The sequence below is a fragment of the Cherax quadricarinatus genome, chromosome 83, assembly GCF_038502225.1.
Source record: "Cherax quadricarinatus isolate ZL_2023a chromosome 83, ASM3850222v1, whole genome shotgun sequence".
Classification (NCBI taxonomy): Eukaryota; Metazoa; Arthropoda; class Malacostraca; order Decapoda; family Parastacidae; genus Cherax; species Cherax quadricarinatus.
The window spans coordinates 14,206,581-14,231,438 of record NC_091374.1 but is presented as its reverse complement, the minus strand read 5'-3'; the positions used below and the strand labels follow the sequence as shown (position 1 = coordinate 14,231,438).

Genomic DNA, 24,858 nt, shown 5'->3' with positions numbered 1-24,858 from the left:
CTCACCAATACACCCATCTGCTGAGGCAGCAAATGCTCACCGATACACTCACCTGCTGAAGAAGCAGATGCCCACCAATACACCCACCTGCTGATGCAGCAGGTGACACCTACCTCATGCTGAAAGCAACTGTTAAAGTCTTGTAGGTTCTCATACAGGGTCGTACAAACATACCATCAAGGTACATGGTTACCACCTGACTCCAATCACCCTTCTCACCTACTTCGCTCATCACAGCTGACAATTCACCTATTTTCATTCCTCACACATGCCAACAATAAGTTCACCTAAGCTACATCCCTCGTAAATGCTAGTTCTTCACCTGCTCCACCTACCCAGGCCATCAAAGCCTTTAACAATACTCTCTTTTGAGTCCCACATTGTTATTTCACCTAGTTAAAGAACCTTTATATTACCACCTGTTTCCTCAGGTATCTGTGGTGGTGGTAACTAGGCTCACCTAACTCCCTGCCACCTAGTAACAGGTTCACCTATCCCTCGGATATAAGGTACCGTGCTTGTAATAAAGCAACTTGTTGGTTAAGAAAATATTATATGACTTCAGCATTAAGACTACTATTGTTACTACTATTATGACAGCTACTGTGACTATTGTCGTGACTATTATCATGACCGCTATTGTGACTATTGTTGTGACTACTATCATGACCACTATTGTGACTATTGTTGTGACTACTATCATGACCACTATTGTCACCGCTGTTGTGATTACTATTATGACCACTATTGTGACTGTTGTTGTGCCTACTATCATGACCACTATTGTGACTATTGTTGTGACTACTATCATGACCACTATTGTGACTATTGTTGTGCCTACTATCATGACCACTATTGTGACTACTGATGTGACTACTATTATGACCACTATTGTGACCGCTGTTGTGATTACTATTATGACCACTATTGTGACCGCTGTTGTGACTACTATTATGACCACTATTGTGACTACTTTTGTGACTACTATTATGACCGCTATTGTGACTACTTTTGTGACTACTATTATGACCGCTATTGTGACTATTGTTGTGATTACTACTGTGACTACTATTGTAACTACTACTGTGACTATTATGACTACTATTATGACTACTATTGTGACTACTATTATGACTACTATTATGACTACTATTATGACTACTATTATGACTACTATTGTGACTACTATTGTGACTACTATTATGACTACTATTGCGACTACTATTGTGACTACTATTATGACTACTATTGTGACTACTATTATGACTACTATTATGACTACTATTGTGACTACTATTATGACTACTATTGTGACTACTATTATGACTACTATTATGACTATTATTACGACTACTACTGTGACTACTATTATGACTATTATGACTACTATTGTGACTACTATTATGACTACTATTGTGACTTATGACTACTATTGTGACTACTATTGTGACTACTATTATGACTACTATTGTGACTACTATTATGACTACTACTGTGACTACTATTATGACTACTATTATGACTACTATTGTGACTACTATTATGGCTACTATTATGACTACTATTGTGACTACTATTATGACTACTACTGTGACTACTATTATGACTACTATTATGACTACTACTGTGACTACTATTATGACTACTACTGTGACTATTATGACTACTATTGTGACTACTATTATGACTACTACTGTGACTACTATTATGACTACTATTGTGACTACTATTATGACTACTATTATGACTACTATTGTGACTATTGTGACTACTATTGTGACTACTATTATGACTACTATTGTGACTACTATTATGACTACTACTGTGACTACTATTATGACTACTATTGTGACTACTATTATGACTACTATTGTGACTACTATTATGACTACTATTATGACTACTATTGTGACTACTATTATGACTACTACTGTGACTACTATTATGACTACTATTATGACTACTACTGTGACTATTATGACTACTATTATGACTACTACTGTGACTATTATGACTACTATTATGACTACTATTATGACTACTATTGTGACTACTATTATGACTAATATTATGACTACTATTGTGACTACTATTATGACTACTATTATGACTACTATTGTGACTAATATTATGACTACTATTATGACAACTATTATGACTACTATTGTGACTACTATTATGACTACAATTGTGACTACTATTATGACTACTATTATGACTACTATTATGACTACTATTGTGACTACTATTATGACTATTATTGTGACTACTATTATGACTACTATTGTGACTACTATTATGACTACTATTATGACTACTATTATGATTACTACTGTGACTATTACTGTAACTACTACTGTGACTATTATTGTAACTACTACTGTGACTATTATGACTACTATTGTGACTATTGTAACTGCTGCTGTGACTATTGTAACTACTACTGTGACTACTATTACAACTACTATTATGACTACTATTGACTACTATTGTAACTACTACTGTGACTACTATTATGACTACTATTGTGACTACTACTGTGACTACTATTATGACCACTATTATGACTACTACTGTGACTACTTTTGTAACCTGCTACTGTGACTACTATTATAACTACTATTGTGACTACTATTATGACTACTACTGTGACTATTATTGTAACTACTACTGTGACTACTATTGTAACTACTACTGTGACTACTATTGTAACTACTACTGTGACTACTATTATAACTACTATTGTGACTATTATAACTACTATTGTGACTATTATTGTAACTACTACTGTGACTACTATTGTAACTACTACTGTGACTACTATTATAACTACTATTGTGACTACTATTGTAACTACTACTGTGACTATTATTGTAACTACTACTGTGACTACTATTGTAACTACTACTGTGACTACTATTGTAACTACTACTGTGACTACTATTGTAACTGCTACTGTGACTACTATTGTAACCTGCTACTGTGACTACTATTATAACTACTATTGTGACTACTATTATGACTACTACTGTGACTATTATTGTAACTACTACTGTGACTACTATTGTAACTACTACTGTGACTATTATGACTACTATTGTGACTACTGTGACTACTATTATGACTACTATTGTGACTACTTCTGTGACTACTATTATGACTACTACTGTGACTACTATTATGACTACTATTATGACTACTATTGTAACTGCTACTGCGACTATTATAACTACTATTGTGACTACTACTGTGACTACTATTATGACTACTATTGTGACTACTACTGTGACTACTATTATGACTACTATTGTGACTACTACTGTGACTACTATTATGACTACTATTGTGACTACTACTGTGACTACTATTATGACTACTATTATGACTACTACTGTGACTACTGTTATAACTACTATTATGACTACTACTTTGACTACTATTGTAACTGCTACTGCGACTATTATAACTACTATTGTAACTACTATGATGACTACTACTGTGACTATTATTGTCATTACTAGTGTGACTGTTAGTGTCACTATTATCAGTAAGTCACCCAACATTTTTTTTTTAAATAATTTTGAAGAAAAAATATCTATAACTTAGAAGTTTATCAGTATTACAGAGTCGCGAGACATGACGAGACATGACGAGACATGATGAGATACGATGAGACATGATGAGACATGCAAAATGATGGAAATAAAAACAACAGTGTGAGAACATTAACCCTTTAAAGACTTAAAAAAAAATGAATTTTGTATAAGACATACGTAGTCTCTTTTCCACTTTCTTATTAACTAGAAAATCACCTCGTTTGTAATGACCCGGAAATTACGAATAACTGGTAAGCCAGCGGAAGGCCTCGGTCAGATGACCAAAAGCTCCAGCTGCGGGTCATCAATATGACTAAGACCCGCGTCACTAAACACTTGTTCTGTTTCCTGACAAACTTAACCACTACCACAGATGTAGTTTGAATCACATCATAAATATATAACTGAAAGAGTAATGGTAGGAGGATGTCCCCTTGTCTCAAAGAGAGAGAGAGAGAGAGAGAGAGAGAGAGAGAGAGAGAGAGAGAGAGAGAGAGAGAGAGAGAGAGAGAGAGAGAGAGATAGTTGGAATCTATACTAAAAAAAAAAAGTGTTCTGGCATCAGTAATACATTGCTAAAATTAAAAAAAAAATTTTTTATTCAAGCCTTTAGTGTAGGTGAAGTCTGCAGACGTATACAAACAAGACTTCAGACGTACACAAACAAGACTGTAGACGTACACAAACAAGACTGTAGACGTACACAAACAAGACGGTAGACGTACACAAACAAGACTGTAGACGTACACAAACAAGACTGTAGACGTACACAAATAAGATTGTAGACGTGCACAAACAAGACTTCAGACGTACACAAACAAGACTGTAGACGTGCACAAACAAGACTTCAGACGTACACAAACAAGACTGTAGACGTACACAAACAAGACTTCAGACGTACACAAACAAGACTGTAGACGTACACAAACAAGACTTCAGACGTACACAAACAAGACTGTAGACGTACACAAACAAGACTGTAGACGTACACAAACAAGACTGTAGACGTACACAAACAAGACTGTAGTCGTACACAAACAAGACGGTAGACGTACACAAACAAGACTGCAGACGTACACAAACAAGGCTGCAGACGTACACAAACAAGACTGCAGACGTACACAAACAAATGTAAACTTTCATATTTTTTTTAAAAACCTGCAGACCTCTGCTGCTCACGACCTACCACACTTTGCAGCAGACTGGTGCGGTTCACAGCCCACCACACTATACAGCAGACCTCTGAAGTTAACAGCCCACCACACTATACAGCAGACCTCTGAAGTTAACAGCCCACCACACTACACAGCAGACATCTAAAGTTAACAGCCCACCACACTATACAGCAGACCTCTGAAGTTAACAGCCCACCACACTATACAGCAGACCTCTGAAGTTAACAGCCCACCACACTATACAGCAGACCTCTGAAGTTAACAGCCCACCACACTATACAGCAGACCTCTGAAGTTAACAGCCCACCACACTATACAGCAGACCTCTGAAGTTAACAGCCCACCACACTATACAGCAGACCTCTGAAGTTAACAGCCCACCACACTACACAGCAGACATCTGAAGTTAACAGCCCACCACACTATACAGCAGACCTCTGAAGTTAACAGCCCACCACACTATACAGCAGACCTCTGAAGTTAACAGCCCACCACACTATACAGCAGACCTCTGAAGTTAACAGCCCACCACACTATACAGCAGAACTCTGAAGTTAACAGCCCACCACACTATACAGCAGACATCTGAAGTTAACAGCCCACCACACTATACAGCAGACCTCTGAAGTTAACAGCCCACCACACTATACAGCAGACATCTGAAGTTAACAGCCCACCACACTATACAGCAGACCTCTGAAGTTAACAGCCCACCACACTATACAGCAGACATCTGAAGTTAACAGTCCACCACACGATACAGCAGACCTCTGCCGCTCACAGCCTGCCACACTATACAGCAGACCTCTGAAGTTAAGAGCCCACCAAATTATACGGCAGAACTTTGCTGCTCACAAAAGAACACGTAAAAGGAAACTGGAGAGAGGCAGGAGCAGCAGACAACATCCTTGTCAGCAGACCTCCTTCTGAAAGGAACTTAGAAAGAGGCAGGGGCAGCAGACATTCTAGTCAGGAGACCACCTTATGAGAGGAGCCTAGAGAGAGGCAGGAGTAGCAGACAACATTCTTGTCAGCAGACCACCTCCTGAGAGGAACGTAGAGAAAGGCAGCAGACCACCTCCTGAGAGGAACCTAGACAGAGTCAGCAGACAACATTCTTGTCAGCAGACCACCTCCTGAGAGGAATGTAGAGAAGGCAGCAGACCACCTCCTGAGAGGAACCTAGAGGCAGCAGACCACCTCCTGAGAGGAACCTAGAGGCAGCAACCACCTCCTGAGAGGAACCTAGAGGCAGCAGACCACCTCCTGAGAGGAACCTAGAGAGAGGCAGCAGACCACCTCCTGAGAGGAACCTAGAGGCAGCAGACCACCTCCTGAGAGGAACCTAGAGGCAGCAGACCACCTCCTGAAAGGAACCTAGAGCGAGGCAGCAGACCACCTCTTGAGAGGAACCTAGAGAGAGGCAGCAGACCACCTCCTGAGAGGAACCTAGAGAGAGGCAGCAGACCACCTCCTGAGAGGAACCTAGAGAGAAGCAGCAGACCACCTCCTGAGAGGAACCTAGAGCGAGGCAGCAGACCACCTCTTGAGAGGAACCTAGAGAGAGGCAGCAGACCACCTCCTGAGAGGAACCTAGAGAGAGGCAGCAGACCACCTCCTGAGAGGAACCTAGAGAGAGGCAGCAGACCACCTCTTGAGAGGAACCTAGAGGCAGCAGACCACCTCCTGAGAGGAACCTAGAGGGAGGCAGCAGACCACCTCCTGAGAGGAACCTAGAGGCAGCAGACCACCTCCTGAGAGGAACCTAGAGGCAGCAGACCACCTCCTGAAAGGAACCTAGAGCGAGGCAGCAGACCACCTCCTGAGAGGAACCTAGAGGCAGCAGACCACCTCCTGAGAGGAACCTAGAGGCAGCAGACCACCTCCTGAGAGGAACCTAGAGAGAGGCAGCAGACCACCTCCTGAGAGGAACCTAGAGAGAGGCAGCAGACCACCTCCTGAGAGGAACCTAGAGAGAGGCAGCAGACCACCTCCTGAGAGGAACCTAGAGAGAGGCAGCAGACCACCTCCTGAGAGGAACCTAGAGAGAGGCAGCAGACAACATTGTATCCTTCCCAGGCAACTTTCACGAGAAAATGTCACCATCAATATTGATAACCAACTCAGCGCTGGCAAAGGTCTCCCCCCGTGACTCCCACACGAATGACTGCAAGTGACTCTGGTCACTGTGACATGGGTAGTGTGACACTCAGGTAATGTGACGCCCACAGAGTGTGACACACACAGGTAGTGTGACACTCAGGTAGTGTGATACCCACAGATAGTGTGACACACACAGGTAGTGTAACACACACAGGTAGTGTGACACCCACAGGAAGTGTGACACAGGTAGTGTGACACACACAGGTAGTGTGACACTCACAGGTAATGTGACACTCAGAAGTAGTGTGACACACAGGCAGTGTGCCACTCACAGGTAGTGTGACACACACACAGGTAGTGTGACACTCACAGGTAGTGTGACACACAGGCAGTGTGACACTCACAGGTAGTGTGATACACACAGGTAGTGTGACACACAGGCAGTGTGACACAGGTAGTGTGACACTCACAGGTAGTGTGACACGCTCAGGTAGTGTGATACAGCAACAAGGGGACACAGTTGGAAGTTGAAGACACAGATGAATTACAGGGATGTTAGGAAGTATTTCTTCAGCCACAGAGTAGTCAGCAAGTGGAATAGTTTGGGAAGCGATGTAGTGGAGGCAGGATCCATACATAGCTTTAAGCAGAGGTATGATAAAGCTCACGGTTCAGGGAGAGTGGCCTACTAGCGACCAGTGAAGAGGCGCGGCCAGGAGCTTGGACTCGACCCCTGCAACCTCAACTAGGTGAGTACACACAGGTAGTGTGACATTCACAGTTAGTGAGACACTCACAGGTAGTGTGACACACAGGGAATTGCACACACAGGGAGATTGCATGAGGCATGGAAGACAGCAAATGTAGTCCCAATCTTTTAAAAAGGAGACAAACATGAAGCACTAAACTACAGACCAGTGTCACTGACATGTATAGTATGCAAAGTCATGGAGAAGATTATCAGAAGAGTGGTGGAACACCTAGAAAGGAATGATCTTACCAACAGCAGCCAACGTGGTTTCAGGGATGGGAAATCCTGTGTCACAAACCTACTGGAGTTCTATGTCATGGTGACAGCAGTAAGACAAGAGAGAGAGGGGTGAGTGGATTGCATTTTCTTGGACTGCAAGAAGGCGTTTGACGCAGTTCCACACAAGAGATTAGTGCAAAAACTGGAGGACCAAGCAGGGATAACAGGGAAGGCACTACAATGGATCAGGGAATACTTGTCAGGAAGACAGCAGCGAGTAATGGTACGTGGCGAAGTGTCAGAGTGGGCACCTGTGACCAGCGGGGTCCCACAGGGGTCAGTCCTAGGACCAGTGCTGTTTCTGGTATTTCTGAACTACATGACGGAAGGAATAGACTCCGAGGTGTCCCTGTTTGCAGATGACGTGAAGTTGATGAGAAGAATTCATTCGATCGAAGACCAGGCAGAACTACAAAGGGATCTCGACAGGCTGCAGACCTGGTCCAGCAATTGGCTCCTGGAGTTCAATCCCACCAAGTGCAAAGTCATGAAGATTGGAGAAGGGCAAAGAAGACCGCAGACGGAGTACAGTCTAGGGGGCCAGAGACTACAAACCTCACTCAAGGAAAAAGATCTTGGGGTGAATATAACACCAGGCACATCTCCTGAAGCGCACATCAGCCAAATAACGGCTGCAGCATATAGGCGCCTAGCAAACCTCAGAACAGCATTCCGACATCTTAATAAGGAATCGTTCAGGACCCTGTACACCGTGTACGTTAGGCCCATATTGGAGCATGCGGCACCAGTTTGGAACCCACACCTAGCCAAGCACGTAAAGAAACTAGAGAAAGCGCAAAGGTTTGCAACAAGACTAGTCCCAGAGCTAAGAGGTATGTCCTACGAGGAGAGGTTAAGGGAAATCAACCTGATGACACTGGAGGACAGGAGAGATAGTGAGAACATGATAACGGCATACAAAATACTGAGAGGAATTGACAAGGTGGACAAAGACAGGATGTTTCAGAGATTGGACATAGTAACAAGGGGACACAGTTGGAAGTTGAAGACACAAATGAATCACAGGGATGTTAGGAAGTATTTCTTCAGCCACAGAGTAGTCAGGAAGTGGAATAGCTTGAGAAGCGATGTAGTGGAGGCAGGATCCATTCATAGCTTTAAGCAGAGGTATGATAAAGCTCACGGTTCAGGGAGAGTGACCTAGTAGCGACCAGTGAAAAGGCGGGTCCAGGAACTTGGACTCGACCCCTGCAACCTCAACTAGGTGAGTACAACTAGGTTAGTACACAGGTAGTGTGGCACTCACAGGTAGTGTGACACTCACAAGTAGTGTGGCACAGTTAGTGTGACACTCACAGGTAGTGTGACACTCAAGTAGTGTGACACTCAGGTAGTGACACACATGTAGTGTGACTCAGGTAGTGTGACATTCACAGGTAGTGTGACACTTACAGGTAGTGTGACACACAGGTAGTGTGACACTCTGGTAGTGTAACACACGCACAGGTAGTGTGACAGGAGCTGAGTCTCGACCCCTGCAACCACTATTAGGTGAGTACTCAGGTAGTGTGACACATACACAGTGCGACCAGTGAGGTGACACACTGCCACAGTGTGAGGTGACACACTGCCTCAGTGTGAGGTGACACACTGCCTCAGTGTGAGGTGACACACTGCTTCAGTGTGAGGTGACACTGCCTCAGTGTGAGGTGGTACACTGCCTCAGTGTGAGGTGATACACTACTTCAGTATGAGGTAATATAAGTCTTAGCAGCAACCTCACAACCTCACCTGGGAATCGACGCCCAGTTATATTAAGCACCAGCAGAATAACCCCAAGTTGGCCTGCCATACTAAGTTCCTCCTAACATAAGTTACAAGTATAAGTGAAAAAATGGGTTACGCTTGTATTTCGGAGTCTTGTTCCCTGCACCCTCCTTGTCAGGAGGCGGGTGATGGGGTCACACCCCCACATCTTACTCAGGAAGGGGGTGTTGGGGTATTGCAACTGATCAGGCTGGGTTGGTAATATACAAATTTGTGAAATCAGTAGAAAACGAGCTTTCTAGTGATGTACAATTCAATACAGTGTAACCCTCACAAATTACCCCCAAGGAATGTTTTTTCCCAAGGGATGCTGTCTCAAAATGATGCTCTTCCCAAGGAATTCTCTTCTCAAAAGATGCTCTCCCTCCAAGGGGTGCTCTCCCCAAGGGGTGCTCTCCCCAAGGGGTGCTCTCCCCAAGGCATGCTCTTCCAAGGGTTGCTCTCCCAAGGGGTGCTCTCCCCAAGGGGTGCTCTCCCCAAGGGGTGCTCTCCCCAAGGTATGCTCTTCCAAGGGTTGCTCTCCCAAGGGGTGCTCTCCCCGATGGAAGCTCTCCTCCCAAGGGATGCTCCCTCCTCCCAATTACTTTTCCAAAGGTTGCTCTCCGAAGGGGTGATCTCCCCAATGGATGAACTCCTTCCAAGGGATGCTCCTCCCTCCCAATTTAAGGTTCCGGAATGCTGTACTGCCTAAAGCTGGCTACTTGGTATAGGGAAGCACCGGACAAAGCTGGCTACTTGGTATAGGGAAGCACCGGACAAAGTCTGGCTGTACTGGCTTTCAAACAGATTAAGTTATAATACAAACAACCCAACCAATAAACCAAAACACACACACAATTTTAGCCTAACCCAACTAAATATATTTTAGATTTGTTTACAGTAATTTAATACTAACCAAGCACAGTGAAATATATTTTTTTCGTTAGGTTCAGAATGATTTTGGCGAAATTATTGCAAACACAAATTTTCACTTGTCCTATATGGCAGGATGAACGTTGCTATTTAAGCCAAGATCGCAAATTCTGCCTATTCAGCACGACATATATATATATATATATATATATATATATATATATATATATATATATATATATATATATATATATATATATATATATATATATATATATATATATATATATATATATATATATATATATATATATATATATATATATATATATATATATATATATATATATATATATATATATGTCGTGCCGAATAGGCAGAACTTGCGATCTTGGCTTAAATAGCAACGTTCATCTTGCCATATAGGACAAGTGAAAATTTGTGTATGCAATAATTTCGCCAAAATCATTCTGAACCTAACGAAAAAAATATATTTGATTGTGTTTGTTTAGTATTAAATAATTGTAAACATATTTTAAATATATTTAGTTGGGTTAGGCTAAAATAAATTGTTATTGTTGTAATAAGGTTAGGTAAGTTTTCTAAGTTCCTTTAGGTGCAAAATTATATTTTTTTACATCAACATTAATGAAAAAAACATATCTTAAAACGTATAAGAGAAAATTTTTAGAAAGGACTTAATTTTAAATGAGTTCTTGCTAATTGACCAGTTTTACATATTCGGCACGACATATATATATATATATATATATATATATATATATATATATATATATATATATAATGGTAACAAGGTGACCGGTGGCGTTCAATAACTCTGTGGCTTGGTCATGATAACTGTTAACTGCTTCGATAACACTACCTTATCGGAGTGAATTTAAACCTGACAAGCGGAGACCATACTACCCTTCCTCCATCACCCGTAACACCGGGACTTTAGACTTTCACAGCATTATCTCTATCGCTATCTCTCTCTCTTATCAAAGCTGATTTCTATGGTAACGCTTTTGTAACATTTTATTCGCTTTACCTGACCTTACCTTACTTTATTAAGAAGTTGAATAATTGTCTAATGGTTATAATCATTGTCATAATTTTTAAAGGGGTTGACCGGTAAGCCAGTGGAAGGCCTCGGTCAGATGACCAAAAGCTCCAACTGCGGGTCATCATTTGAAAAAGACCCGCCTCAGAAAACGCTTGTCCTGTTTCCTGACAAACCTAACCTAACCTACATCATTTTTTTTTTTTTGAGTATAGCAACATATGGAGAAAAACTACACTAGGCCTACTGGTCCATAATTGGCAGGTCCCATACAATATAAAAATCTTGAAGGAACTGGAAGTGTGCAGTCATTGCTTCCCGAGCTAGTTAGAATGAGTCAGTAAAAGCAGCCGGATGTTATATTGTTGCAAGATCTTGCATTGAAGATGTGTTATTGCAAGTTATCGTGTTCCACGTGATGACATCCTCATGGTGATGTATAACTTATTACTTGATTACCATGACGACACCACAAGATAACCTAACTCCTTTAATGAACGTCATGGCGTCCAACAAGCCTCACACACCTGACTTAAGCCTCGAACACTTGTCACATACCTGCTTTAAACTGCCTTACACCTCATACAACTGACTTATATACCTGCTTTAAGTCTCATGCACCTGTCTCAAACTTCACACATCTGAGTTAAGTCTCAAACTGCTTTAGACTTCACATACCTGACATACACCTTCTTCAAGTCTCATGTACCTGCCTCAAACCTCACACACCTGACTTATACAGCTGCTTCAAGCCTCACACTTAACAAAAGTTTAATACACGTGTCACACACCTGCTTCAATTCACGTGAGTGACACAAGAGACCAGGAAAGACTACAAATATATCTAGGCAAGTTACAGGATTGCTATGACAAGTCACAACTGGAATTTAACTCCAGCAAATGTAAAGTTATGAAATTCAGTGAAGAGCAAAGACGTCCGGAAACAGCGTTCAGGATCAGGGGAGAAATGTTGCAAACCTCCCTGAAAGAAGACCTCGGGGTGGACATAGTTCCCAGCATGTCACCTGAGACAGAGATACACTGAATAACTGCTGAAGCAAAAATAAGACTGGCAAATTTAAATCTGCCTTTCAGGAGCATCAACAAGGAAACATTCACGACCTTATACACGGTATATGTCAGGTCAATCTTGGAATATGCAGCGCCAGTATGGAACCTGCATTTGGTAAAGTATGTAAAGCTGGAAAAAGTGCAAAGGTATGCAACAAAACTGGTCCCAGAGTTGAGAGGTATGAACTTTAAGGAGAGGCTAAAGGAGCTAAACATGATGACACTAGATGATAGACGGGACAGAGGTAACATTATTATGACGTACAAAATACTTAGAAGAATTTACAGTGGACATGAAGAGTCTGAGAGGCAGATCTCAGGCACACGAGGTCATAGCTGGAATTTAAAAGCACACATGAGTCACAGGGATGTTAGGAAATACTTCTTTAGCCTTAGAGTGACCAGGAAGTTGAACTTAGACAGCACAGTGGTAGAGATATAATTTATACATAGCTTTAAAAGTATGATAGAGCTCACACAGCTAGGACAGAGTGAACTCAGGAGCTGACATTCAACCCATGGAACCACAATTGCTCAAGTACAGTCATCACAACACAAACGTCACAAAACACGCATCACAACACAAGCATCACAACGCAAACATCACAACACAAATATCAAAACACAAGCATCACAATACAAGCATCACAACACAGGAATCACAACACAAGCATTACAACACAAGCATCACAAAACAAGCATCACAACACAGGATCACAACACAAGAATCACAACACAAGCACCACAACACAAGCATCACAACACAGGAATCACAACACAAGCACCACAACACAAGCATCACAACACAAGAATCACAACACAAGCATCACAACACAAGAATCACAACACAGGCACCACAACACAAGCACCACAACACAAGCACTACAACACAGGCACCCTAACACAAGCATCACAATACAGGAATTATAACACAGGCACCCTAACACAAGCATCACAACACAGGAATCATAACACAAGCACCACAACACAAGCATCACAACACAAACATCACAACACAACATCAAAACACATACATCACAAAACAAGCATCACAACACAAGCATCACAACACAAATATCACAACACAAGCATCACAACACAGGCATCATGACACAGGCATTACAACACAATCACAACTCAGGCAACACAAACAAGTCAACACAAGCAACACAAAACAGTCAACACAACACAGGTAATACAATACAGTTAACACAACACTTACAACACAACACAAGCAGCACAAAACAGTCAACACAACACATGCAACACAACACAGTTAACACAATACAGTCAACACAACACAGGTAATACAACACAGTCAACACAACACAGGCAACACAACACATGCAACACAACGCAGGCAACACAAGTCCACACAACACAGGCAACACAACACATGTAACAAAACACAGGCAACACAACACATGTAACACAACACAGAATACACAACACAGGCAACACAACACATGCAACACAACACAGAAAACAAAACACAGGCAACACAGCACATGCAACACAACACAGAAAACACAACACAGGCAACACAACACAGAAAACACAACACAGTCAACAAAAGTCAACACAACACATGCAACACAACATAGGTAATACAACAGTCAACACAACACATGCAACACAACACATGTAATACAACATAAGCAGTGTTTCCAATAATATGACTTGTTATCACAGGAAAAAAATATCTTTATAATGTTATTTCACAGGGAAATTTATTTTGTAAACACGAGCCAACACTGTGTAGGAGAGAATGTTTGTTGGTGGTGGTAGTTGTTGTTCTTGGTCTTGTTGTGGTAGTGGGAAGTGGTTAGTGGCTGTTGTTATTGCCTTTGTTGTGCTAACTGCAGGTTTTAAGTGGTTCTTGTTATTGTTGTTTTGGTGGTGGTGATTGGTGGTGGTGGTGGCGGCGGGTGGCGGTGGTGTTCGTAGTGGTGATAGTAGTAGAGGTGGTGAAGGCAGTGGTGGTAGTAGTGGTAATAGTGGTGATGTAGTAGTGATGGTAGTAGTGGTGACGGTAAGAGTAGTGGTTGGGGTGGTAGTGTAGTGGTGATGGTAGTAGTGATGGTAACAGTGGTGGTAGGGTAATAGTGGTGATAGTAACAGTGGTGGTAGTGTAGTAGTGTTGGTGAATGGTAGCAGCACTGGTGGTAGCAGTGATGGTAATGTAGTTGTGGTGGTGGTTAAAGGACTGGTAACACGTCCTAGGACATCCGGTTGCTTATGGCTGTGATGTAAGGCATCATGTTGGCTAGCTCGTCTAGTGCTCCTTTATATCTTGAATTGTTCACACACACACACACACACACACACACACACACACACACACATGCACATGCACACATATATGGCTCCGTGGTACAGTACTGTGGACTCTGATACAGAGTTTGCAGGTTCGAGTCCTGTTGTGGACGTAGAGACAATGTTTGTAAATAATTTAGCTGTTTCCAAATTGTTAAGCACACGCACACACACACACACACACACACACACACACACACACACACACACACACACACACACACACACACACACATATATCTATATATATATGTGTGTGTGTGTGTGTGTGTGTGTGTGTGTGTGTGTGTGTACTCATCTACTCACCTAGTTGAGATTGCAGGGGTCGTGTCCAAGCTCCTGGCCCCGCCTCTTCACTGGTCGCTACTAGGTCACTCTCCCTGAACCGTGAGCTTTATCATACCTCTGCTTAAAGCTATGTATGGATCCTGCCTCCACTACATCGCTTCCCAAACTATTCCACTTACTGACTACTCTGTGGCTGAAGAAATACACACACACACACACATGCACATGCACACATATATGGCTCCGTGGTACAGTACTGTGGACTCTGATACAGAGTTTGCAGGTTCGAGTCCTGTTGTGGACGTAGAGACAATGTTTGTAAATAATTTAGCTGTTTCCAAATTGTTAAGCACACGCACACACACACACACACACACACACACACACACACACACACACACACACACACACACACATATATATATATATACTATATATATATGTGTGTGTGTGTTTGTGTGTGTGTGTGTGTGTGTGTGTGTACTCATCTACTCACCTAGTTGAGATTGCAGGGGTCGAGTCCAAGCTCCTGGCCCCGCCTCTTCACTGGTCGCTACTAGGTCACTCTCCCTGAACCGTGAGCTTTATCATACCTCTGCTTAAAGCTATGTATGGATCCTGCCTCCACTACATCGCTTCCCAAACTATTCCACTTACTGACTACTCTGTGGCTGAAGAAATACTTCCTAACATCCCTGTGATTCATCTGTGTCTTCAACTTCCAACTGTGTCCCCTTGTTACTGTGTCCAATCTCTGGAACATCCTGTGTGTGTGTGTGTGTGTACAAGAGAGAGAGAGAGAGAGAGAGAGAGAGAGAGAGAGAGAGAGAGAGAGAGAGAGAGAGAGAGAGAGAGAGAGAGAGAGAGAGAGAGAAATTCCAAATCGTAATTTGTAAAAAACCTAAGAGAGGATGTTTCATCTTGAATCTTATAAAACACTGCAGAAGTAACAACAAACACACCAGCTGGCGAGGATCACGAGTGAGGAAGATGACTGAGAGATAACTCTGCTTATCCTGCCTCAACAAACACACAAACAATAAATGTTACTACCCATTTATCCAACATGTGGCCGCCGCCGCCACCGCCGCCGCTGTGCAAAAAAAAAAAAAATATATAAATAATATTACATGGCTTCATGCATACATTTATTTAGTGGGTTATCATGCAGAGATCCGGCAACATTCACTTTCACTAGTGCCCCAGAAGACTCGCTCCCATTGGCCAGCAGGCGGAATAATCAGCCAATGAGAGCTGAATGTAGGCATGTACAGAGGTTATGATTGGTGGGGACGGGTGTGAGGTGCAAGCAAGGCTGAGAATGCCAGGCAACCATGCATGGGTTACACACTGTTGCCAGAGAATTTGCGCTATTAGCTTTCTCATTAATGAAGTGGAGGCACTGAGGGGTCTGCCAGAACACACACACACACACACACACACACACACACACACACACACACACACACACACACACACACTAGCAAACAAACAGCAATCCTTTCACTAAGTTAAGCAAATGCACTTGATACAAGCAGACATGTTTTATCATAAACAAGGCAGGTTGCTAGCTGTGACGTAGACAAGGAGAACCACAAAACACAAGATAAACTAGTTTACAAAAGAGAACAAGACCCATCAAAATGTTGTACTGTCGATGATAGCGAAGAAAAGACACGTTTCGCAAAATAGGCTTTCACTGAGACAAAACGTTTTGCTCTGTGTAGAGCTTTACCACGGTGTCCCAAAGCTCTATACAGAGTGCAACGATGTCCCAATAAACGCTTGGTCTGTAACTTCAGTGTTTTCTTCACAGAAAATAAGATGTCAATTTAACCAGCGACTTCAGAAAAAAATAAATCTGAGGTACAATATTACAGAGAGCAATGTAAATTATTATTATTATTATCAAGAAACGCTAAACCTACCAATGTAAAAAAAATACTGAAACTCGATGGTTATAATCAAAACCCTTAATTTTTCAAGGGGCGGAGAGGTAAGCCGGCGAAAGGCCTCGGTCAGATGACCAAAAGCTCCACTGGCGGATCATCACATGACTAAGACCCGCGTCAGGAAACACTTGTCCTGTTTCCTGACCAGCCTTACCTAACCTATCAATGTAAATGGAACATTGTTGCAGACTATGAAGCAAAACTCTTCTCCAGGCTGAGGGACTGACTACCTTAAAACTACGCCTTGAAGGGTGATGGACTAATTACATCGTCTTTACGTCTCTACTACTCCTGCTTACTCTTCTGTACCCGACTGAAGAAGCCTACTGTGTAGGCGAAACGTTTCGGAATGCATACCAGTTATATTCAGGGCATTCAAATACTCTGATTTCGTTTTCAATTTAATATAACGATGTAAACAAAGCAAGGAGTGCATACCATCCTGCATGGCGACTCCTCTGATGTACAAACACTAAACAACAACCTTGAAGCACATCTTATCACAAATTTTATTTGAAAAAAAAAGGCTCAGGCGGAAAAATTAAATATTCTCTAATCGCTCTAAAACACGAATAATTATATACTAATAACATCATTAACAATTTCCCAGAATGAGACAATGCAAATAAGTCAGTTTTAATTACTCTCATATAAACTTGCACTCTAATGTATATGTCGTGCCAAATAGGTAAAACTGGTCAATTAGCAAGAACTCATTTAAAATTAAGTCCTTTCCAAAATTTTCTCTTATATGTTTAAAGATTATTTTTTCATTCATATTAATGTAAAAATTAATAATTTTGGACCAAAAGAACCTTAGAAAACTTACCTAACCTTATTATAAAAGTGCAATTTAATTTAGCCTAATCCCACTAAATTTATTTTTGATAAGTTTACAATAAATTAATAAACTCAATGAAATATATTTTTTTCGTTAGGTTCAGAATGATTTTTGCGAAATTATTACATGCACAAATTTTTGGCTTGCCTTATTTGGCAAGAAGAGCGTTGCTATTTAAACCAAAATAGCAAGTTTTATCTATTCAGCACGACATACATACATAAATACATACGCAAAACAACCACTCTGAAAGAATAGAGAAATTCCAAGCGCTTTCGTGACTACTCACATTATCATAGTTCCTTGATAATGTGAGTAGTCACGAAAGCGCTTGGAATTACTCTATTCTTTCAGAGTGGTTGTTTTGCATATTTTGAAATCACCTGTTTACTGTGATCTTATTGCATACATACACATATATATATATATATATATATATATATATATATATATATATATATATATATATTTATATATATATATATATTTTTTCAACAAGTCGGCCGTCTCCCACCGAGGCAGGGTGACCCAAAAAAAAGAAAGAAAATCCCCAAAAAGAAAATACTTTCATCATCATTCAACACTTTCACCACACTCACACATTATCACTGTTTTTGCAGAGGTGCTCAGAATACAACAGTTTAGAAGCATACACATATAAAGATACACAACATATCCCTCCAAACTGCCAATATCCCAAACCCCTCCTTTAAAGTGCAGGCATTGTACTTCCCATTTCCAGGACTCAAGTCCGACTATATGAAAATAACCGGTTTCCCTGAATCCCTTCACTAAATATTACCCTGCTCACACTCCAACAGATCGTCAGGTCCCAAGTACCATTCGTCTCCATTCACTCCTATCTAACACGCTCACGCACGCTTGCTGGAAGTCCAAGCCCCTTGCCCACAAAACCTCCTTTACCCCCTCTCTCCAACTCTTTCAAGGACGACCCCTACCCCGCCTTCCTTCCCCTATAGATTTATATGCTTTCCATGTCATTCTACTTTGATCCATTCTCTGTAAATGACCAAACCACCTCAACAACCCCTCTTCTGCCCTCTGACTAATACTTTTATTAACTCCACACCTTTTCCTAATTTCCACACTCCGAATTTTCTGCATAATATTTACACCACACATTGCCCTTAAACAGGACATCTCCACTGCCTCCAACTGTCTCCTCGCTGCTGCATTTACCACCCAAGCTTCACACCCATATAAGAGTGTTGGTACTACTATACTTTCATACATTCCCTTCTTTGCCTCCATAGATAACGTTTTTTGACTCCACATATACCTCAACGCACCACTCACCTTTTTTCCCTCATCAATTCTATGATTAACCTCATCCTTCATAAACCCATCCGCCGACACGTCAACTCCCAAGTATCTGAAAACATTCACTTCTTCCATACTCCTCCTCCCCAATTTGATATCCAATTTTTCTTTATCTAAATCATTTGACACCCTCATCACCTTACTCTTTTCTATGTTCACTTTCAACTTTCTACCTTTACACACATTCCCAAACTCATCCACTAACCTTTGCAATTTTTCTTTAGAATCTCCCATAAGCACAGTATCATCAGCAAAAAGTAACTGTGTCAATTCCCATTTTGAACTTGATTCCCCAAAATTTAATCCCACCCCTCTCCCGAACGCCCTAGCATTTACTTCCTTTACAACCCCATCTATAAATATATTAAACAACCATGGTGACATTACACATCCCTGTCTAAGACCTACTTTTACCGGGAAGTAGTCTCCCTCTCTTCTACACACCCTAACCTGAGCCTCACTATCCTCATAAAAACTCTTTACAGCATTTAATAACTTACCACCTATTCCATATACTTGCAACATCTGCCACATTGCTCCTCTATCCACTCTATCATATGCCTTTTCTAAATCCATAAATGCAATAAAAACTTCCCTACCTTTATCTAAATACTGTTCACATATATGCTTCAATGTAAACACTTGATCTACACATCCCCTACCCACTCTGAAACCTCCTTGCTCATCCGCAATCCTACATTCTGTCTTACCTCTAATTCTTTCAATTATAACCCTACCGTACACTTTTCCTGGTATACTCAGTAAACTTATTCCTCTATAATTTTTACAGTCTCTTTTGTCCCCTTTCCCTTTATATAAAGGGACTATACATGCTCTCTGCCAATCCCTAGGTACCTTCCCCTCTTTCATACATTTATTAAACAAAAGCACCAACCACTCCAACACAATATCCCCCCTGCTTTTAACATTTCTGTCATGATCCCATCAGTTCCAGCTGCTTTATCCCCTTTCATTTTACGTAATGCCTCACGTACCTCCCCCACACTTACATTCTGCTCTTCTTCACTCCTAAAAGATGGTATACCTCCCTGACCAGTGCATGAAATTACTGCCTCTGTTTCTTCCTTAACATTTAAAAGTTCCTCAAAATATTCTCGCCATCTACCTAATACCTCCCTCTCCCCATCTACTAACTCCCCTACTCTGTTTTTAACTGACAAATCCATACTTTCCCTAGGCTTTCTTAACTTGTTTAACTCACTCCAAAATTTTTTCTTATTTTCATTAAAATTTCTTGACAGTGCCTCTCCCACTCTTTCATCTGCTCTCCTTTTGCACTCTCTCATCACTCTCTTTACCTTTCTTTTACTCTCCATATACTCTGCTCTTCTTATAACACTTCTGCTTTGTAAAAACCTCTCATAAGCTACCTTTTTCTCTTTTATCACACCCTTTACTTCATCATTCCACCAATCACTCCTCTTTCCTCCTGCCCCCACCCTCCTATAACCACAAACTTCTGCCCCACATTCTAATACTGCATTTTTAAAACTATTCCAACCCTCTTCAACCCCCCCACTACTCATCTTTGCACTAGCGCACCTTTCTGACAATAGTCGCTTATATCTCACCCGAACTTCCTCCTCCCTTAGTTTATACACTCACCTCCCTCTTATTTGTTGTTGCCACCTTCCTCTTTTCCCATCTACCTGACTCAAGAAATCGTAATGACACGATTGCAAACAAACCATACCCCCGGCTGGGATTGAACCCGCGGTCATAGCGTTAGCCACTAGACCAGCTAGCTGGTCTAGTGGCTAACGCGACGGGCTGGAGTTTTGAGACTCTATGACCGCGGGTTCAATCCCGGCCGGGGGTATGGTTTCCCATCTACCTCTTACTCTAACTGTAGCTACAACTAAATAATGATCCGATATATCAGTTGCCCCTCTATAAACATGTACATCCTGGAGCCTACCCATCAACCTTTTATCCACCAATACATAATCTAATAAACTACTTTCATTACGTGCTACATCATACCTTGTATATTTATTTATCCTCTTTTTCATAAAATATGTATTACTTATTACCAAATTTCTTTCTACACATAGCTCAATTAAAGGCTCCCCATTTACATTTACCCCTGGCACCCCAAATTTACCTACTACTCCCTCCATAACATTTTTACCCACTTTAGCATTGAAATCCCCAGCCACCATTACTCTCACACTTGATTCAAAACTCCCCACGAATTCACTCAACATTTCCCAAAATCTCTCTCTCTCCTCTACACTTCTCTCTTCTCCAGGTGCATACACGCTTATAACCCACTTTTCACATCCAATCTTTATTTTACTCCACATAATCCTTGAATTAATACATTTATAGTCCCTCTTTTCCTGCCATAGATTATCCTTCAACATTATTGCTACTCCTTCTTTAGCTCTAACTCTATTTGAAACCCCTGACCTAATCCCATTTATTCCTCTCCAGTGAAACTCTCCCACTCTCTTCTATCTTTGTTTCACTTAAAGCCAGGACATCCAGCTTCTTCTCATTTATAACATCCACAATCATCTCTTTCTTATCATCTGCACAACATCCACGCACATTCAGACTTCCCACTTTGACAATTTTCTTCTTATTCTTTTTAGTAATCTTTACAGGAAAAGGGGTTACTAGCCCATTGTTCCCGGCATTTTAGTTGACTTTTACAACACGCATGGCTTACGGAGGAAAGATTCTTATTCCACTTCCCCATGGATATAAAAGGAAAAGTAATAAGACCAAGAACTATTAAGATAAAATCAAAGAAAACTCAGATGAGTGTGTATAAATAAATGTGTACATGTATGTGTAGTGTGACCTAAGTGTAAGTAGAAGTAGCAAGACATACCTGTAATCTTGCATATTTATGAGACAGACAAAAGACATCAGCAATCCTACCATCATGTAAAACAATCACAGGCTTTCGTTTTACACTCACTTGGCAGGACGGTAGTACCTCCCTGGGTGGTTGCTGTCTACCAACCTACTGTATATACATTATATATATATATATATATATATATATATATATATATATATATATATATATATATATATATATATATATATATATATGAACAATTATGCTTTAAAAACCGTGTAATCCCTCAAGACAAGTAACTATGCCTTACCTACCTGCTACTGATGATCCTTTGTTGAAGGTGTGATCATACTGGTCCATGATAAGACCCCTCAGGGGACGTAACACCCCAGGTGAAGACCCTAGCACCTGCGCTACGAATTCCTCTCACTCAACTTCGTCAAATGACTTTAATTAAAAACAGAACTAAAGCCTTATTAGTTATTCACAGCGAGTGAGATATATCCTAAGACCATGTGGCCCTCTTTGATTAGTCTGCCATCCTTATACTGTCACTGTAGCTACGCGAACGTAGTTTGTATAAGAAATATTACAAAAAAAAATACACTAAAGGATAAACACGGTATGACTGAGGGCCATATTAGAGGTCTGAGAGTCACATGTACGTGAGTATGACCAGGTGTCATATATTAAGCTGCGAAGAGTTACCTGTACGAGAGTGCAATCCAGTGTCATATCATGAGCTTTGAGAAGTCACTTATCCGCGAGTGTAACCCGGTATCATTTCAGTTCTGAAAAATTACATTTAGGTGAGTGTAACTTGATTGAGTACCTGGAGACACTGGTGTGGTTAATCCATCTAACATTGGTCAGTGTGTCTCTTATACTACCACCACACACTACCGCCTTCCCACTGATACTGTCGCCTCAGATTCCTCAGAATTCCAGGCAGTTCTAGTGGGAAGCACGAGTACCTGGCTGGCGTAATCGGTTATTAAAGGCGGCCCTAACCATGCGAAGCCACAGAATGTATCACAAAAGCACTGAAAATATGACTCTCTTGCACGCTGGGGAAAGTTGCACAGATTAAACTGTAAACAAGAATATACTAGAGCGTCCATTCGTAACTCTCAGTGCATTCTTGCTCGGAAGTCTGCTACATGCAAAACCTTCTAATACAAAGAAGGGACAAACATCGACAAAATGGCCTCTGTGTTCCAGGTGAAAAAAGGCGACACTGCTTCCGTTCAGAAGCAGTGTCGCCTCCTCGTTCACGAAGCCTTGATACCTTACAAGTGTCCCATTGTGAACTAAGTCCACCAGTCAACAAACATCTTCCTCCAATTCTTCCCTGGCGGGAAAGAGAGAGATAGAGAAAGAGAGAGAGAAGGTCCTAACTCCCACTCCTGTCATCGATCTCAACACTCCCTCCCCCCACCATCACCCAACCCGACCCAACAGCTACACAAAATTTATAACCAAACCATTTTGCACTTTTCCTGGTGGAACGAGTGTGTCAGGCAGCGCCACTCATCATGTGCCAACACATCACAAGAAAAATTAGTATATTATAGCCAAAATAGTTGACGTCACCAATACTATCAAAAGACTTACCACAATGGAAATAAGTCACTATGACTTTTTTTGGTTACCCTTGGTAATTTACACATATGTTACTAAGTATGATAATATGTGCAACTATATTTATCTGTACCTGTACCTAAATAAACTTTCACATTTCCATTATTATTATTATTATAATCATGGGGGAGCGCTAAACCCATAGAGCTCATACAGCTCCTGTGGGGGGGGGGGAGGAATGGAAGGTATTCAGACTCAATTCAGAGAACTGGAGCACAGATCCAATTCCCTAGATCAAGAGCCCCTCACCAGCGTCAAGGAACCTTCCCTGAGGGGACTTACACCTTTCATCATGGCCGAGGGACTGATCGCCTCAAAATTACCTCTCTAGCTCTATTGTCTCCGGTACTGTATTCACCTCTGTATAACGGAGGAATCCAGCGTTGCAGGTAAAGCGTTTCATTGTTATACCAAAGTGCTGCAACTATGTCCTACTCATCAACAAACTCCATTCTTAGCTGTTTCAGCAAAAACAAAATTAAATGTTTGTTAATCATTACAGCTATAAATTCAGTCACTCTAACAGCGTTCGGCACCACATTATGAACAGCTTTCTAGTGAAACAGTTTGTCTAGTGGGGTTACTGAAGCTAAAACCTTGCGTAGCAAAACGAGAGATGCCAAGCCCATGATGATCCTTTTCAAATCACTTGTTCTCTCTAGGCTGGAATACTGCTGTACATTAACATCTCCATTCAAAGCAGGTGAAATCGCAGATCTAGAGAGTGTACAGAGATCCTTTACTGCACGTATAAGTTCTGTCAAGCACCTTAACTACTGGGAACGCTTGGAAGCACTTGACTTGTACTCGTTGGAACGCAGGAGGGAGAGATATATCATAATCTACACTTGGAAAATCTTGGAAGGAATGGTCCCAAATCTGCACACAGAAATCACTCCCTACGAAAGTAAAAGACTGGGCAGGCGATGCAAAATACCGCCAATAAAAAGTAGGGGCGCCATTGGTAC

At 41.3% G+C, this 24,858-nt stretch overlaps 1 protein-coding gene across 2 annotated transcripts in view; it reads right to left on the bottom strand.

The window, feature by feature from the left end:
• Hr3 (Hormone receptor 3) overlaps positions 1-24,858 on the bottom strand; it is a 605,631-nt gene that overhangs the window by 380,429 nt on the left and 200,344 nt on the right. The window contains exon 1 of one of the 2 annotated variants that reach the window (XM_070102870.1): positions 22,564-22,767. The exons of the other annotated variant lie outside the window; for it this stretch is intronic. Coding sequence (XP_069958971.1) covers positions 22,564-22,609 — 46 coding nt within the window. The 5' untranslated portion in view covers positions 22,610-22,767. Of the gene's footprint in view, positions 1-22,563; positions 22,768-24,858 lie in introns of those variants that run through there. 2 annotated transcript variants of the gene reach the window in all.